The sequence below is a fragment of the Vulpes vulpes genome, chromosome 11 (assembly GCF_048418805.1).
Source record: "Vulpes vulpes isolate BD-2025 chromosome 11, VulVul3, whole genome shotgun sequence".
Taxonomy (NCBI): Eukaryota; Metazoa; Chordata; class Mammalia; order Carnivora; family Canidae; genus Vulpes; species Vulpes vulpes.
In genome coordinates, this window is record NC_132790.1 from 76,413,687 (window position 1) to 76,433,177 (window position 19,491).

The following is a 19,491-nucleotide window of genomic DNA, read 5'->3' on the forward strand; positions in this document are numbered from 1 at the left end:
AAAATCCTGAAACTTCCAAAAGCCAATCAGATTGGAAAGACACAAATGGAGTGTCCTTTTCTCTTTTACTTCTGTTTGATGGAGCAGAAGAGATGATGGGACAGAGGGTGGGATGAAAGATGTGACAAGGGACAAGTTAGGAATAGGGCTGACACACATGGAGAAAACTGGATTCAATATATTAAACAATGATGTTCAGACAGTGCAACACAGGGTGCTCTGAGGGAAGACACACACAAACAGGGTTTGTGTCTATTTGGAGGGGTTCCCAGCTGCAGTGTGGGTGGAGCCCAAGCAGAGCTCAGTGGCCCCACAGAGCTGAGGAGATGGGAGTTTGGAGTTCAGGGAGGCACGGTGGCTAGGATGGGAGGGACAGAGTAGCAGGCCTCTTAAGCAGTCACTGTAAATAGCTAGGTCCACGAAGATAGAGGATGTGATGAGCACAAAGACGAGAGAAGTGGGAAGCTGGACAGCATTAATGGCAGAGTAGATGCTGCAGAAGATATAGAAATATTGCTAAAAAATGTAGAACAGAAACTATTTAAAAAGAAAGAAAGAAAAAAGACCTTAAAAGAAATGAATAGTGTATCTGTCACTTCTGGGAAGGTATCAAGCAGTATATATGTATAAATGGAGTTATAGAAGCAGGAGAGAAAGGGTAAGACAGGAAAAAAAAAGATTTAAAGAAAAAAATGGCTAAAATTTTTTCCAAATTTAATGGAAACTATAATTCCACACAAAGAAGCTCAACAAATAGTAAGCAGAAAAAGCATGAAGAAAACCAGACTAAGACTCATCATAATCCTTTTAAAAAGCTTTTAAAAATCCAAACAAAAAGATGTTCAACCTTTATACATTTACTAGAATGGCTAAACTGACAATAGCAAATGTTGACATGGATGTGCAATAATCAGAACACTCATAACACTGCTGGGGGAGAGGATACTAAACGGGCTAGTTTGGAAAGTAGTTTGGCAATTTCTAATAAAGTCTGACATACATTTAACCATATGACCCAGCAACTGCACTCATGGTATTTACCCAAGAAAACAAGAACATGTCCACACAAAGATCTGCATGTGAATGCTCACTGCAGCTTTATTCTCAATAGCTAGAAACTGGAAACAATCCAAACGTCCATCAACTAGTGAATGTATGAAAGAGTAACGCAGCCATCAAACAGAATACTGTTCATCAATAAAAAGGAATGCATTGCTAAAACACACCTCAGCGTGGATGAATATCAAAAAGCATCAAGCTAAATGAAAGAAATTAAATGAACTGCTGAATCATCTTTACTGTGAGATATTTATTTCTTATAAATTCATTTAGCTTCTTTATGGTTTACTTCTGTTAAACTAGGTAAAACTTAGTACTTTTTAAAAAAATTAAAAAGAGTAATTACAGTAGGATTCCGTCTACTGGAGTATCTTATTTCACAATATCTGAGACACTAGTTCTTGTCAGATGTACCATTAAGAAAATAAGTCACTGCCAATTGAACTAGGATACAGTACACAAATGTCATGGACTGTAAGATACATACCAATTTCAAAGATGTCAAAAATAGAAAAAAGAAGTATGATTCAGAATCAATAAATGTATCTCTATCCATCCATTTATCATCCATATGCATCTAAAATGTTACCCAAAGTAATGTCACCTACATTTAATAATAGTTATTTCTCAGAGAGTTTGAGGTCATTTTAAGACTTTTATCTTTTCTACATTAAAAAAGGTTCTGCATAATGAAGATGCATTTACAAAAACAAATGAATAATTTCTATTCAAAATAAAAATGACTGGAATATGCCAAGGTGTCAATAGTAGATAACTCTGGGTGTAGTGATCACAACGGACATTTCTTCTTTGTTAGTTTATGTATTTTAAAGCAATTCTTAAAATTGCAAAACTAAACAAAGCAAGTAAAAATTCATAAGAACTGGGAGGAATGTCCTTACATGAAAGGAATTTATGGCAGGAGGCCTCCACTCTGGGGGACTGATCATCCCCTACAGGGCTGCCACCTCTCCAAGCTCACCACAAAGAACAAGTGGTCAGAGGAATCCAAAGGATCCAACTTCCTCCTGCCCCAAAAAGGCTAGTAGCTCAACTCAGACCTAAATTCATGTCCAAGAGGTCACTGATTCTCTTAAACAAAGTTAAAACTTGTGAAACACCCAGGAGTGGAAAAAGCCCTTTCACTGCTTGGAAATGACACACAGATCTCTCTAGTTCTTCCCCATTAATCACTCAGGTTCTACCAAACTCAAACACCATCAAGGGCAAATACACTGGAAATTTTAAAAAAGATCTATTATCCTGTCCTATATGTTAGTTTCCATATGAACATAAGTCTGAGGTGTTAATTCTCTCTCCTGGACATAACTCAAAAGAAAATAGGTTTTCTCAGCGTAGCTATTTGCTTCAATTACTTATTTCTAAAATCTGGTATATTACTTTATGTCAGCTGTTTTTCATTAATATGTGCACCAGGCTCCCATTTTCGGTGGCTCTTAGCCAAGTGCGTCTCAGACTTTAATGTGCACAAGAATCCCCTGGGCTCTTGTAAAAATGCAGATTCTGATTCAGTAGATCTGGGGTGGGGTTTGGGAGTCTGCGTTTTGAACAAGCTCCCAGGTGATTCCCAGGCTTCCAGTTCCTAGACCACAAACGAGTAATAACAAAGATAGTTCACAGGTTAAAGTTTGGACTTACGGACCAAAGTAAGTCTGTTTTTGCCTATAATAAAACAAAAGCAAAATGAGCATTTGTTCTACCACTGTTTTTGCCTAAAAAAAGTCTGTTTTTGCCTATAATAAAACAAAAGCAAAATGAGCATTTGTTCTACCACTGGCTTAAACTACTGTGCTTTTTTTCTTGAGGTTCGCAGGAAATTTATTGTGTACCCCTATCTCTGAGTGGGAGTGAGTCAGCAAATCACAAAGCCAAATTCGGTTTCATTGTAAATTCTTCTATCTGCTGTTTACTGAACTGCAAACTATCAAAGTTAACTTCTAAGCAGAAGATTGAAAGATTACAAAAGAAAGCACATGTGAAGGAAGGGAAGCATTTTAAGAAGTCAAGAAATGATTTTAATTATAAAAATGAGTAGAGGTTTAACGTGAGAAAATGCAAGTTGGCTAGCTTTGGAAGGGTGACTTTTTATTAAATCACATCAAAAACTGTTGTCAGCTCCAGGAATGGATCTTTTAACTTGAGGGGGAACAGGGAAATTAAAAGAGGCAGCTGTGATAACGTCTTTACAGTTTTGACTTCAAGGGAGCAGAAAGTTTGGAGGGTGAATACCAGAGAGTATTTTAGATTTAGCGATCCAAGATCCAGAGTGAAATAATGTTTTTGTGTTAGATTATTCAAGTTCCCAAACACTAAGAAGAAGAAAAGTAAAGACCACTGAGACAACTTAACAGAAGTTTCAAGGTACATAGCTAGCATTATTTTAAAAATCATGTCACATCATACAGAGCACAGAGAAAAAGGGAGAATGTATGGCTAAAGGCCAGCGGTAAATGCCTCTGAACGGTGGGACTATGTTCATCTTTGCATTTCTATTTTGACAGTTTCAACAATGATAATGTATTGCTTTTATAATAAAAAAAAATAACATCTTAAAAATGGTCATGCTGAGGATGGAAGGAAGGAAGGAGAGAAGGAAGGAAGGAAGCAAGCAAGCCAGGCAAACAGATGGCTTTTCCCTCGAAGGAAAATTTATTTTAAACGGCAATTCCTTTACATATTTGTTTAAATTATGCCCCACATAAGTCTTTCCTATTTTTGTCCTGGGATCATATTAATATTAAGGCTGTGATTATACTTTAAAGCGTTAAATGACATTTGAGTAATTAGAATCTAAATTCTCAATCATTCCCCCTGTAATCACGCCATCTATTTCATATATAGCAACTGCCATTTCTAAACCTGACGATGCTTCAAGGATAGAAGCGAAGGTCCTTTCCCTTCCTATCAGAAGCCACACTGTGCCAGCCATGAGAGCCCCGGTGCTGGCTCCATGCCGCACTGCCCAGCCACGTGCCTGCAGGTTCTCCTGAGGGCCGAGATCTCACTGGATTGCTGTGGGGTGCTATCGCCCCAGTGGCTGAGAACGCACGATGCAAGACATGTTGAACTAAAAAGGGGAAACATTCTGAGAAAGATGGCAACATCACCAGCACTGGAAACAGCGTGGCCACGTACCTTTAGGATGGTGATATTCCAAGTAAAGCTCTCCACTGCTTTTTGCAGTTTTCGTTCCTTCAAACCTTCCTTGGTGCCGATGCTGTGCAAGTGTTCATGGAATTCCATGGCTGAAAGAAACAAAAGTATTTTTACTTCCACATCCAACCTGCGGTAATGAACTGGCAATACTTATTTTTCTTGGTATAGCTAAAAGGATTCCAATCTCCAGTGCAATTTCACAAATGCACCTGTTAAGAAAGTAATAACTGAGGACAAACACTGACAATTCGCGGTCTCAGCAAGGCGGAAGGCTTCTTAGAGGTCAGCAATCATTCCTTGCGGTTTTGAAGGGTGAACAGGGCACATTCATTCTCATTCTTATTTTAGAGATGAGGAATCTGAGGCTTGGCAAGGGTGAGAGATGGGAGGCTGCGGAGGGAGCAAGAGGAAGAGCTGGGACTAGAAGCCAGGTCTTTGGAACCTCAGAAGGCAGATGTCAGCTCTGCTGACACCATATTGGTAACTGGAGATGAAATGAATGCAGAGTAATGTACTTCCTGCCACAGAGAGTCAATCTGAGGTTAGACACCATGCCTATTGTGAAGGGGAGTGGACTGGGACAAGGACCCCAACCTTAACTCTGCATTTCCATTATGACTCTTTACCATAATTTAGCTAATCAAATGAACATTCTCTATTGTCATTCAAAATAGTCTCAACAATGCAATAATGCAGGAGTAGTATGATGGTTCTTTTGTTGTTTTCATACCATTACAACTCATGGAATTTTATTTATTGAACTGCAGTCAATGATCCTACCTCTGGACAATGGGAACCCTTCAGACTGGTTCCTGAGTCCTTTTGAATGACTAATCAGCATTCTGGCACAAGATGCTCTAGACTTACCAAGTACATTTTCCACCTTGGCCCCAGAGCCAGACATTTCTCCAAGGACCTCTGGATTCTTTTATTGGGGAATGATATTTAAAGACCACAATCTGGGTGTTAGGAATGCCCATTTTTATGGAGTTTTCATTGTTTCCTAAGGCCTTTTCATTGGACTGATCTCAGACACATTATTTTTAAAAGGGAAGAATAAAATATTGCTAATACTTCTATGTTTTAAAGATTTATTTATTCAAGAAAGAGAGAGCACAAGAGCACTAGTTCAGGGACTGGGGGGTGGGGCAGAGGGAAAGGAGAGATTAAGCAGATTCCATGCTGAGTGTGGAGCCCAATGCAGGGCTCAGTCCCAGGACCTTGAGATTATGACTTGGGCCAAAACCAAGAGTTGCCCACTCAACCTCACTGCGCCACCCAGGTGCCTGCTAATATTTCTAATACAAATTTAAGTGTACAAGGTTTTTACTTATTTTTTAAAATTTTATGCTTATTTTGTGTCTTTTAGGTGGAAAATCTTAATTCCTAACCACATCAACCTAACTATTAATAGTAAGACTACTAAATCTGATTTAAAATCTACATTTGGGGAGAAGGTCTTCAAAGAGTATCTCATTAAGAATGTACAGCAAGAATATTGTGTTCTAAGATCAGTCCAAATAATTCTTTTCTCCATATCGTTATGTCACTAACAAAGTCCAATTAGGTTCATTTATTTTTTTGTGGGTTTTTTTCATTCTCTGTGTTTGTGTGATGGGGCTGCGCTTTTATGGATGTAATTTATTTTACCATCATGTCAAAGCTTTACATGATTCTGAAGTCAAACCTTGTATCGAAGTGTGCTCTGGTAAGTGTTGCTTCCTCTTGGTGTCTTGCACCCTGACTCCTCCCTTCCCCCTACACATTTCTTGCAGTTTTTAATTTACCTTTTTCCTGTATTGTTTCTCCTTGAAAATATATGCAACTGTGTATGTATATCCATGATCTTTCCTTTCTTGCACAAAAATTTTCTGTACTTGGTTTTTGTTTTCTGTACACTGTTTAGAAGTACCCTGTTCTGTACTTTGGTTTTTCCTCATGTAACTACATAGTGGATGGAGATCACTCCATGTCAATGTGGAGAGCACACCTTCGCTCATTTTTTTAACAGCTACGTAGACTGCTTGAGTGGATGAACCAGCATTTATTTAACCAGGCTCCCCGATGGATACCGGGTTGTTTCAAAAGCATTTGCTGTTACAAATAATGCGTAGCAGTTGTAATCTCTACAAGACATTTCCTGTGCTCTTTTGTGAACACTTACTATTCAGTTGGGCATTCCAATTTCTAACTCCCTTTCTATGCAACACCATTTCAAAGCAACTCTTTATACTGTGACTGACAGCAAATTTATTTCTTAGTGTCTTTAAACGGTAAGCAAAAGCTGGATACATATGATAAATACAGTAAAAGCTGCCAATTTAGTCTTTTTTCTTCTCCCCCCACTCTCACTGAATAGAAACGATGGTTCTAATTCCTGCTAATAAAACTTAAGAACATAACTGGTTTCAAGAAAGAACAGTAAAATTCATTACATTGTTTAGAAAGCTACCACACTAACCACTCTCCTTTTCCCAAATTTCTCTCTTGCCAGTGATGGTACCTGAGAACATCCCAACTTGATTAACTAAACCCACTCCACCATGATGGTGACCTGGCTCAGATAGCAGGCTGCATTCCCTAAATCTTGTTCTGACTTTTACTGAATGTACTTGGCTTAGCTTACTGCAAAAACAAACAAACAAAACCCTAAAAACAAACAGAAATAACCATGAGTAGGTAGCAATCTTGTTCCAAAACCCAGGTGTTTTGCTATAGCATTTAATTGGATGCATGGGCATGTGCAAATGCATCCACACACTCTTTTTCCCTGGTCTCATCTGGGAGACCCCCTCCCCCCCCCCCAGAGAGTACTGTGATGACTTAGACCCACTTCTTAGAACATGGCCAGGTGAAGCCTGAGCGGTGAGACCTTGATGTGCTGGCTTTCTGATAAGATTTAATACTTGGCTTTGGCAAGATCTGGATTTCAGGATGGGGTCATTAACATTCATAATGCTTCTATTCTAGCTGTCAGGAGGCACGATAGCCTTATAAGCATCACTGAGGTGTGGCAGATGGAATTCATGACTGGAATACAGGAAAGAGAGGAGACACAAGAGAAGTGGTAGGGCAGTAGCTCTCTATAAACAAGATAAACAACTGCATGGTCTTTGAGGGAATGCTGAGCTTAGACAAACATCTACCCTCAATTTTAAGAAGCTTTCTGAAGGAAAGAAGAACTCATGGCCAGAGGCAGTAAAAGGACAGGCTGCCTTGAGAAGGACTGAGGACTCAAGGAAAAACAGTTAAAATTATAAAAAATGATATCAATAGGGAAGAAACAGGGAAACATTTAAAGAAATAAGGGTAGCAGAATACATACATGCTTGCTGTCTAAAAAGCTCCTATTTTACATGTTTACTAAAAAATGAGACTACATAATTCCCTCTTCTCTCTCTCTTCATGAAATATCAGTGGTCCAATCAAAGTCCATAGGGAAGTACAAAAAGTATTACTAATGAGATTCTTTTGAAAATGCACACAAAAAAGGTGACACGTTGAAGACTGGAAAAATTATGTTAAAAATATAAAGCCCAGCAAAAAGAAAAAAAAAATACATGTAAACCCAAAACTTTAAAAAGTGACCAAGACTATGGGTCCCACTGTTACTTATTTCATTATTTGGCTTGCTGCATAACACAACAGTTTCATTAAAAATTTTTATATTAATAACTTATAGACTGATCTTTGAAAACACCTGCTAATCCACTGATTCAAGGCCTATACTGCTTTTCTTTAAGTAAATCAAAGGATTCTGACCTTCGCCCGTATAATACAACGGTACCTTTCACTGCTCCCCTGTGATGTGCAAAGCCCAGGGCAAGGACTAAGGGCACCAGTGAGGGAAGCAAAAGGAAACTGGCCAAGTGCTTTTTACAGATATTACAGAAGAAACATGGAGAGGAGCCATAGCACGTTCCCAAGGAAATGGGAAAGAAAGATTTGAATACTGTTTTGCCTGAGCCCAATACTCCACGGTTTTCCAACTACCATGAATTATTTCTAATCAAGAGTCCTTACCCTTAATATGATCTCATGCTATGGTTATGTGTACCCAATAACCATGCCATGAGGCAGAGTGCCCTAAGGGCTAATGCACAGGCACTGACCCAGTTCTAAGGGAATATGGAAGGACAGCAAATGAGATTATGCATTTGAACTGGGTCAGTCCATACATAACAAGGAAATCTAATTATATTAGATGCAAATTGCATTATTCCTCTGATATTAAATTATCAGGAAATCTACTCTAACATGTCACAGGAGGTCTTTTTTGGTTCTTTACATCAACATGGAGTACAAAGAACCTGTCTGGGTTATATGTTAAGTAACTTTCTCCCTATTTTCCAAATTATTTTCAGCAAGGAAACATTAGCCCAATGAAAAAGTCTTTATATTATTAAGAAATGTAAAAGCACTACCTCTTTTCTGTCCATAAGTTATGCCATTCTGTCTAAAGAGCAGAGTGAGATTTAAAGTAGCTGGTGAAAATTTAATAAGCAAAACTTTTGAGACCAAGTTAGCACCTCTCTCACCTCTGCCCCAACCCCCACAAGGAAGCCAAATTGTTTTTGTTTTAAAACTCCTTTTCTCTATTTACGGTGTGAGGGGGGTGGAGACAGGGTGTTAACCAGGAGTGGGAAGAGCCCTGGGTGGGCCAGGAGCTGCTGCACCTCAGTGGCTGCAGTTGAAAGGAGCCAGGAGAAGGTTAGGTAGGTGTCACAGTAATCTAGGAAGCGTTAAGAGCATGTGGCTCCATTGTTCGAGACACTGTGGCGAAGGATATGGAGGATCCTATAAGAGGATCATAGCCAGGCTTCACAGAGAAGTCACGCCAACGCTGGGGAGTGGGTCCCAAACCTCACTGTACAACAGAGTCACTGGGGGCGTGTGTTTAAAATGCAGGATCTCTGCTTCTCCCCCAGGATCCCAGTCAGAAGGCCTGTGGCAGGTCCAGACTGAGACATTTTTAGCAAGTACCCCCAGAAGATTTCCATCAAGGGGGCTGGGGATCACTGCAAGGAAAACCAGATTCGGAGGATGACGAGATGAGAATGAGAGAATGAAAGTGATGATGAAGTTGGAGAGAATATCCAGCAGGTCTGAGAGGGCCATGATCTGAGGGGCATTTCAGAAAAATGTAAGAATTACGACACTGCCAAGTCCATCTATCCTGAAGGAAGGTAGCAGGCAGGGAGGGTGAGGGAGACGGGAGGGCTAGCAGGCATCACAGTCAAGACTATTTTTTTTTTTTTAAATGACTGCCTAGCCACTCTTTTTTTTTTTTTTTTTTTTAATGGTTGGATATAAAGGGTCTCATCATTTTAGATAATGAAAGTAATTCTTGGTACTTGAAGTAGCACCACTAATTGGTAAGAGAATAATTTATTGATTATACACCATGTGTAGGTCATTTGGCTATATGCAGTGTTGAGCCCTATTAAAACCCATTGCTTAAATCTGTAATCCCATCACTTAAACCCGTTCCTGACCATTCTGTGAAAAAAACAGATTTCTAGAAGTATGGGGAACAAACTGAGGTACGGGAACTAGTGCTTACATTATCAATTCACTGGCAGCTCTTTCATAAAGAAATATTTATAGTTTTGTTCTGGAATACAATGGCTGAGTTTAGAGGCATCAGTACAGCAAACAGGGCGACAGCATTAAAATGATGATGTGAGGACACCTAACAACTGCTGCTTTTTAAATCAATGCAAAAATAAACTCTGTAGGAACACTATCAAAGCAGGATTTTTGAACTAGGAAACAAACACTATGCATGGGAGATTTAGGAGGCTACAAGGTCTGTGTATTATAATGTAAAATTTTACAGGATAAATTACGAACAACTGATCATTTAAGACTGGATTGAAAAATAAAAAATCAGACAAACCAATTTTTCTGAAAACCTGAGTAAGTCTATTCTGTGTTTTCACTTAAGTGACCGGATGGAAAATGAGCAGATAACAAATATGCCGTAAGGTAGAGTTGATTACCCTTGAACCTACTGTAAAATTGTTAGCAATATAGAATTGCTATAGAGGAAAGTTACATAACAAGGTGGCCAGGGAGTCCTTTATCATCACTTCCTGCTCTTGATCTCTGCCAGCCTTAGTGTCCTGAATGAAGGAGTAAGAACACTGGACTCTGATTAAAGAGAGGCTATCTGCTTAACTCCCAGCCTCAGCAAGCAGGTAGCACACAGGGCTGGGGACGCAGGGCATGCCAGCAGCCAGCACGCGGCTCAACTCCACCCAGGGTGCAGGCCGGGCCTCAGGATGCCTCCGCCTCCTCTTACTTTGGTTAGAGACCCGGCCACTTCTAGTAGCTATTCTTGTGTTAGCCTACAGAGATTAGTTCTACATTCTGTTTTCTTCGCAACTACACTGTAAACCAAACTGACCTGCAATTACACAAAGTAAATAGCCACTGTTTGCATGTTCCTTGTTTACCAATTAGCAGGGCGTCTTTTATCTGCCTGTCTATATTACCAGTATTTTAGAGTGAAAGCCCCACTGCTCTGGGATTCTTAAAAGGATAAGAAGATGCAGAACCACCCAAACCAGCTTCTCCTGAGAAAGTAAAAGGAGAACACTGCTGCTGTCATCCCCTTAGCAGACACCAGAGTGAGGGCAGGCCCCACACACGGCCCTACCAGCACCGAGATGGCTGGTGTGGAGATTTATTCACCCGGGGCAACAGGGCTGAAAGAGAGAGCTTTTTAAGTCTAAAACCCAAGTATATCTCATCGGTGAATTATAGGTAAAACAAAACAAAAACAAAACAAAAAAACCTATATGCTTCTGAAAATAATTAGAATTTTATTGATTCTTAGAAAATTTCTTTTGTGACCATCAGGAAAATCATTATCTGGAGGTTTCTAAATTGCAGATTTAAGACAAAAGGGTTCTAATATTCTTACAAAAGATGGCTCTTAGCTTCTGTGGCCTGAGTGTTGAGGTGGACTTAGAGAAAGCTCACAGGCAAGCACTGAAGAGAAGTGAGGCCGCAGGTTCTTGCATGTGTCCTACCGCTGCTTAGTGACAAGAACTCCCACTGTGAAAACAATCTATGGGTTCAAAAATAGATGCCCGGCCAATAGTAATGAGGGGATAAGAAGTGGGATCTTTTTTCTTTCAGGAACAAGTTGTATTTTCTTTCAGGAACAAGTTGTGTTTCCAGCATCTTCCAAATACTTTACTAACACAATTTATTCATAAATTTGTATATTTTAGAGCCATGTGCAGTTGTTAACAGTATCTTGTATTTTCTTTCTTTAGTAATGTCTCATATACTTGTCTGATTTACACTAAGTAGCATTACAAGAGCCTCAAATAAAACACAGCCTGGCTAACATTTGTAACATTTAGAGGCAACTATTAAGGTAGAGGAAGCAATCAAGATGCCTCAATTCCACCAGGATGTTGTCACCCAAGTGAGACAAGAGGTAACAGTTAATTTTGCTCAAAGAAATGGAAATCTTTGTAAGTTTCAATGAACTTCACTTGAAAAACCAATGCTAACTAGGTATCCTGACCTTTGCAAAGTATGACATGCTTTATAATTGCAAAGGGCTATATTATTTAAGAGTCAAAATACATGATGTGTCTGAAGGCATTAAAATCTGAATACTGTGAGTATATATTACATAATTCCAATTAAGTGCATGGGAACACGGACCAAAGCCTGGGGGAAATAATCCAGAAAGCAGCGAATGGTCATGTTTCATGCACAGAGCTGGCCAAGTCTGCTGTGACCGCTCTTTTGCCAAAAGGATTGCCTTTGAGCCCTGGCTACTCTGTGCCAAAGAACCTACAATTAGGTTCCTCTGACTCCATGACCCCAAGTTTCTGTTCCCAGGGAAAAGATCTAAGTCATTTTTCTTCAAGAATGTTAAACAAGAAGAAAATCTGCTCAGTTTTCTTGGTGGTAATGAACCTGAGAATTAATGAAATGGATAGCTGGCCATCCAACAGCAGAGAAAAGATAAATGGAAAACCCATACTCAGGTGATTTCTGTGAGAGTACAGTCAGTTCTGGTCTAAGGGAATGGAAGACACAGGCCATGTGAGCAAAGAACAGAGCCATGTGTCCATGGTGGGGACTGCATAAATCACTTAATCTTTCCATTTATATAACTATAATATTGAATTTAAAAATTGGTATGGCCACACAAAAGTATATGATTTGTTTTTAAAGTTAAGAACATTTTGGAGAGCTGTCATTTCTTTCCATGTCATCTCTTGAAAATCTAAACAGCTAAGTTTTTTATATTGGTAGGTATTGGTTTCACATTATTTTCCAATTATTATTTCAAAATACTTTATAACCTAAATATTTTAAAGAGTTTCTTTCTGGAAGGGCTTAAAGCTTAGTGACCAAAAATAAAAGGTAAAGCTGAAAGATTAAGTATCATGTTTTGTAAAAATTAATAACTGAGTGTAAATTTTCCAGAATGATATAATTAAATTAACTAAACACATTACTATAAAACTGCAAAGAATGGGATGTAGGAAGTAGCCTCTATTAAGTTTCCTGCTTCCTATCACAGATAAACTTGGATGAAAACCAGCCAGCCATAAAAATAAAATAAAAACTTAAAAATATATGATATATACAATAAATACTAAGATATGAAAAAAGAAGCTTTTGCCTGGAAGGGAAGGGAGACTCAGTCAGAAACATGGCATCATTTCCTCTTCGATTGAAATGGATGCCATTTCTTCTTGCCAAACATAAAGCAGATGACCTTTCAAACATTCTGGTTGGGATTTTCTCTACCAATCTAAATGATATGAATCTAAAATACAACATGCAGCACAAGGCTAAATATTTTTAGAAACAAATATAATTTAAAAAAATACTCCTAAGAGAGACATATTGATCTTAAACTTAAATACTTAAAGATTAGTTTTTCAACAGAAAATTTACTTTGCTGCTCTAAAAAGCTCACAAACACATCCAGTGAGAAAATATATTTTTTTAATGTGTTGAAAATAGAAACCACAAGCAAGGGCAAAATCTTTCAAATGGTGACAAATGAAATATGTTATTTATATTTTAATTTATTTCAAATTTCCTAAAGTAGGTGTAGTGAGACATATTTCCTGGAAGATGGAATTCCATATAACACAGGTCTATTTGGGACCTCATTCAAGAGGATGATTCATTAGCAATATTAAAAGTACCTAATAAGTGCAGTCTGCCCGTGTCTTGTGGCACTTCAGAGTATCTTAAAAACAAAATACTCTATCTGGTTATTTTCCCAACTACTTTACATATAGCACTCATTAAAATATACAGCCTTTGTAAACTATACATTCTGCCCCAAAACCAAAGGGGTCTTAAGTTTGTGCTGCTGACATGTGGGCATTTACACCATAATCCCCATGGAGACATGGAAATGCCTAATTATTTTTCATATAGCTCCAGTTGGTAGTCTCTTTTTCTTGGCCTTCTTTCCTATCTTGGCATTAACAAAAGCCAAATTATTTTAAGATGGATTTTTGAGCTGTTAAATCCCGTTCCACACGAGGTGGAAGAGATAAACCAGGTCTCTTAAATATATCCATGAAACCCAGATGGATGACAAGATCCCCAGAATGCCACATCCACAGCAGTACACTTTGTGAATGAATTGCACGAGGGAGGTTTTCCTTCCTCCGCCAGCCTGCTCCATCTGGGTGAATCTAGGTGAGAGGAAGTTGTATAACTTTCAGTTCTTGGTGGAATCCAAGTGCCACGCCACCATCCTTAACACGTGGCCATGTGATTGATGCACATGGGGTGGGGTCACAGGAGCAATGATGTGGTTATAGCAGGACCCTCCCCATTTCATTTCATTGAGAAGTAAAAAGGCCGCCTTCACCCCCTAATTATACTCAAAGATTAGGTTTGTTTTTTTTTTTTTTTAAACCTAGGACATCTTTGTTTGTATTGCCACTCTTAAATCGGATCCTTCCTCTCTACCACAGTTTGGCGCCTCCCTTGCTTTTTGTACCTCTTCTTATCTAAATTTTTGAACAGATAATATTGTGATATGACTCAGCAATCTGAAAAGTCTTATCTTTCCTTTCCCAGTCTCCTTGCTCCCTTCCCATCAGGCAACTGCTGTTACTCCCCCATAGGTATCCTCCCAGACGGATGTCCTCATAAGCACACAGGCCCTATTCTCCTACCCCACCTTTTAAAACAAATTTTAGCAAATAGCACACACTGTTTGCTTTTGAAAATAATGTTTTAATACACACACATGCACGCACACACACAGGATATATATCTTCTGTATGTATATATAAGATCTTCCTTATATAAGTGTAGTACGTAGCATGTGTGGGTGCAGGTAAATGTATATATACAGGTTTATATTTTATTCTCTTTTATGGTAGCATAATGTTTTTTTATGTGGCTCTATCAGAATGTATTTAACAAGGGCCCTCCTATTGAACATTTAGGGTGTAATGTTAAGCTTGTTCTCAGTAATGCAAAGAAAATTCTGTACATATTGTCCTTCCCCCAAATATGTGATCATATATGTAGAATAAACTCTGAAAAAATGGAATTGTTGGTTCAAATTGCACATACTTATAAATCTGATGTCCACTGCCATATGGTCCTCCCTAGGCGTGGCCCCCCCACCGTGGGACAGGTATTGGTTTCCCCTATATCCTCACCAATCCATGTGTGTGACCCGTGTGTGATATAACTCTGACGTCTTGGATATAAACATTTGGATCTGATGCATGAAAAGTGGCATCTCCTTGAAATACTTCATTTACTCAACTTCTAGAAGATCACAGTGTCCTCCTCCTTCCTGCCTGGCTATATCCTAACCGGTGTGCTTGGTCTTACACATCTCCTGCCTGACATCTCAATGTTGGAGGGACAGGGCTCTGTCTTCCAGCCACAGTCACTTCTTAGGTGATGTTGAGTCTCCAGCCTTAAAAGATACCTTTGCGTTTATGGATTCTAAACTCATTGCCTCTAGTCTGGACCTCTTACCAGACATGGAATCCAGCCAGGCATAAATTAAGATGTCTAAACCAAATCTTTAACGTTCCCTCTCGAGCCTCTCCTCCTCAGTTCCCCCCACCTCAGTAAATAGCAGTGTCCTCTTTCCAGCCCCAAATCCTGCAGTCATACAGACTTCTTTCTTTCCTCCTACCCCACATCCAATCTACCATAAATCCTGACATATCCAAAATGTAGCTGAATTTCCAGAACGTAACCATTTCACATCATTCCACCCCAACTACCATCCATCCGACCACAACCACAGACTGGGCTGGATTGTTGCAAGAGCCTCCTGAATAGTCTTCCAGCCACTGCTCTCACCCCATGCCCTATCCTCATATGTTCTGCTGCAGCCACTCCTCTTCTCAGGCCTAGGAAAAGACCTCTCCTCTCACTGAGAACAAAGCCAGCCCAGGTGTCTGGCCTACTGTTAACTCCAGCTCATTGTTAATGCTGGCTCCTACCCCTCTGTCTCTCCTTGTCCATGCAGACGCTGCAGCCTCGCTGGCCTACTCATTCCTCCGCTGACACATGAATGCTCTCACCTCAAGGTCTCTGTGTTCACAGTCTTCCTGGGATCATCCCTTTCCCAGATGTTTGGAAAGCCTGCTCTCCACCTCCAATCATGCTTTTGTCAAAAGTCACTGAGGTCCTCCGTGAGCGCTTTATTTAAAAGAGCGACCTTGCCTGCACTCTGCGCACTCTCAATCCCCTTCTCTGTCTTTGTTTCTGAAACGCTCACCACTGCCTGACACCTAAATGTTTTATTTATTTGCTTTTTGTTTATTTTCTGTCTTCCACAACTAGACTTCAGCTTCACAAAGGCAGGGATTTAGACTTTTTGTTCATAACTGTCCCTGGAACAGATCTGCATCTTTGATAAATGAGACTGAACATCTTTTCATTTTGTTTTTAGTCTTTTAAGTTCTCTTTACCATAAAGAGTTCAAATTCTTTGCAAGAATATAGGATTGTTGGCCTTTTTCTTACTGATTTTAGGGGTTCCTTACATAGTAGGGACATTAGCTCTTTGTGATATGTATTGCTAACACTTTTTCTGTTTGTAGTTTTTGTTGGAACTTTGCTCCTGATAGTTTTTGCTATATAGAATTCTTTTCATGCAGTCTAATATGTCAAGTTTTTTGTTGTCATTCAATTTTATGTTCAAGCTTCTGGGTTGTGTTGTTTCCTGCCCACATCTCCAGCCTCATTTGCGGCTCCCGTCTTTGTCACGGCCACTGCTGGCGTGGGCTGTCCTGTGTCACCCTGTGTGCAATCTTCTCCCTGCATGGAATTCCTGTCCCAACCAGCCTTGCTCCCAGACAAACCACCTGCCAGACTCAACTCCTGTTCTGAGATCTGGTTCCCTGATCACCCCCGACAGAGTTCATCACAGGGCATGCTATTGTGGCTGCACAGCAGTGTCCTCTTACTACTGCATGACATACGCTGTGTAGGGGGGCTCTCTTCACAGGCATGTCTCCAAACACTCCACCTGGAGTCCCCTCTTTCTCCCCCCCACCCCCCAGGGACAAGGAGCCAAGTTCCCAGCTTCTGCCATACTGGGAGTAAGGACCTCATAAGTAGTGAATAAAGGAATGAACTAATAAATGCAGCATTTAACATTCAATTCAACTCAACATATATCTGCTCAGTATCAGGCACTATTGTTGGAATTTGGGATACGTGATGAATAAACTCCTGCCTTCAAGTAGTTTATATTCGAGTTGCAAGAATATACAGTAAGTGAACTGTATGGTATCAGGTGTACTGGGAATGCTTTTATGACTTGAGGGAAAGTAAAACAACCAGTCTGAATTACAGATTCATAATCATCTCCTCAAATATTCAGTATTTCTTCCCAACTCTTTCCTCCTGAGAGAACTCATCCAACTCCCATATGGATGACACCAATTCTATCTGTAAGCCTGACTCCATCCCAAGCTTCATTATAGTTGCTTCAACACTTGCTAGCTTTTTCCATTTGATCATCTGCTAAGGTCTGAATGTTTGCCTCCCCCTCCAAATTTATATTTTGTAATTTTAATGCCCAATGTGATGGTATTAGGAAGTGGGGCTTTGGAGAGTTGCTTAGGTCATGAGGATGGAGCCTTCATGAATGGGATTAGTGTCCTTATAAAAAGGATCCCAGAGAGTTTCCTAGACCCTCCCACCATGTGAGGACACAGCAAGAAGTTGCTATCTATGAACCAGGAAGAAGACCGTCACCCGCCACCATATCAAATCTACTGGCACCATAATCTTAAGCTTCCTAGCCTCTAGACCTGGGAGAAATAAATTTCTGTTGTTTATAAACTGTCCAGTCTGTAGTATTTGTTATAGCAGTGCCATCCTACTGTGATCATGCTCACTATGAAACAGACCTTCATAATCAACTCTTTCCTATTCTGACATTGCAAGCATCCCCATTCCATTGCCGGAGGGAGCATCTGAATGCATAGGGCAAAGGGCAGAGTCCCAAGACCAATGAGTCCCCAAGCCTGTCCCAAACTATTTAGCACCCCCATCTATAGCAGTTTCCTAAAGTATTCCAGACAGTGACAGGAGATGAAACAAAGGCTTTATAACTATGTACCTTCAGGACACACTGAGTTAACCTGGAAGATATTTAGCATGCTAATGTGTACTGAGAATCTCCAAAGAGGAATCAGTTTTGTTATGAGAATTTGACGATGAGATCCTTTGCTGAGAAGTAAGACTAGTGTTCCTTGAATCTATTTTTGAGAAATGCTGTCCTAGAAAGTCAATCCCAAATACTTTGTCCTTGAATTAAAAGGCTTCCATCCTTTGAAGCCAGCTCTAGTTCCACTCCTAATTTCTGAGGCTACCTAAAACAAGTATCTCCCGTTAGCCAGGACAATAGATTTCATGTGCAGAGAAAGCACACCTTGATAATGAGAACTTCTACACTCTGGCCAGCCTCAAAAGCCCTGTTCCTTCTGCTCTGCCTCCATGGATCCTCCATCCCCTCAAGTCCCTAGATTCAAGTCTACCTCCTTCCCTACCAACAAAACCTTCCGGGCTTACCCCTTTCTTTGAACTTCAATTGTACTTATTATTTACACCATGTGCTTCGTTGTGACCACAACCACACTTAGAAATACCATTAATATGATGATGTGGGCATCTTAAAATGGGATGGGTGATGGATACAGGAGACAGAGGGTTGTGGTGAGGCAGAGGGTTCTAGAGATGGAGTGCTTATTTTGAAACTTTTTTTGTTCTGAATTGGCCTACTTGTCATCTTTGTGATCATTCTCTCTATTCTCTCTAATCAGCAATGAAGGTTCCTTTTGGTGGAACAAAAGGACAGGTAGGGCAGACTGGCCTGGCCACTGCGGACCTTGCAACTTCTTGGTTTCCCATGGCTTCACTAACTGTGAGTTAACTCAAGTACCTGGGGGAGGATCTGGCAATTCAACACCCATTCTTTAAGAAGAGTACAGATGCGGGGATCCCTGGGTGGCTCAGCGGTTTAGTGCCTGCCTTTGGCCCAGGGCGCGATCCTGGAGTCCTGGGATCGAGTCCCGAGTCGGGCTCCTGGCATGGAGTCTGCTTCTCCCTCTGCCTGTGTCTCTGCCTCTCTCTCTCTCTCTATGTCTATCATGAATAAATAAATAAATAAATCTTTTTTTTAAAAAAAAAAAAAAGAAGAGTACAGATGCTGAGGGTCCCAGAGAACTTATGGGGTCTGACTCCAGGTCTGTATCCCACCTTCAGAGAGGTCACTCTTCGGCTTTGATGTTAGGCATTGATTTTCCCTCTTGAAACTCATGCTGATGGGCTGCACTTTCAGTATCCCCATGCCCCTGGATGGGATTACTTGTTTAATCTTGTAGTCTTTTTAAGTAACTGTAATCAAGCCATTCCAAAATTGCTAATTAGGTAACTGGTCTTAGGTCACTGCATTTCAGAAGATTTTAGAAGTGGTCAGGAGAAGATCAAATACTCCAATGTCCCTTAGAAGGAGAAAATAGAGACAGAAAGGGGTAGTGACTAACCCAGTATCACACAGCAAAACACAAGAATACAGGTCTCTGGATCCCCAGGGAAGAACCTCTTGCCTCTGTCAAGACACAGCTGCAAAACATCCTGACATAAATGAAAACAAAAGTTATAGGCTCCCAGGTCTCTATTTGCAAACTTTTTCAAACAGAACATTTGTGAGGTGTTTTCAGGATAAATCTTATAGATGCTTCTGTTTCCTGTGCTAGGT

At 40.0% G+C, this 19,491-nt stretch overlaps 1 protein-coding gene across 2 annotated transcripts in view; it reads right to left on the bottom strand.

Annotated features, from left to right (window-relative positions):
• Positions 1-19,491, bottom strand: part of PLCL2 (phospholipase C like 2) — a 187,264-nt gene that overhangs the window by 13,289 nt on the left and 154,484 nt on the right. For both annotated transcript variants that reach the window (XM_072726794.1, XM_026006441.2), the window contains one exon: positions 4,216-4,325. In XM_072726794.1, coding sequence (XP_072582895.1) covers positions 4,216-4,325 — 110 coding nt within the window. The remainder of the gene's footprint in view (positions 1-4,215; positions 4,326-19,491) is intronic.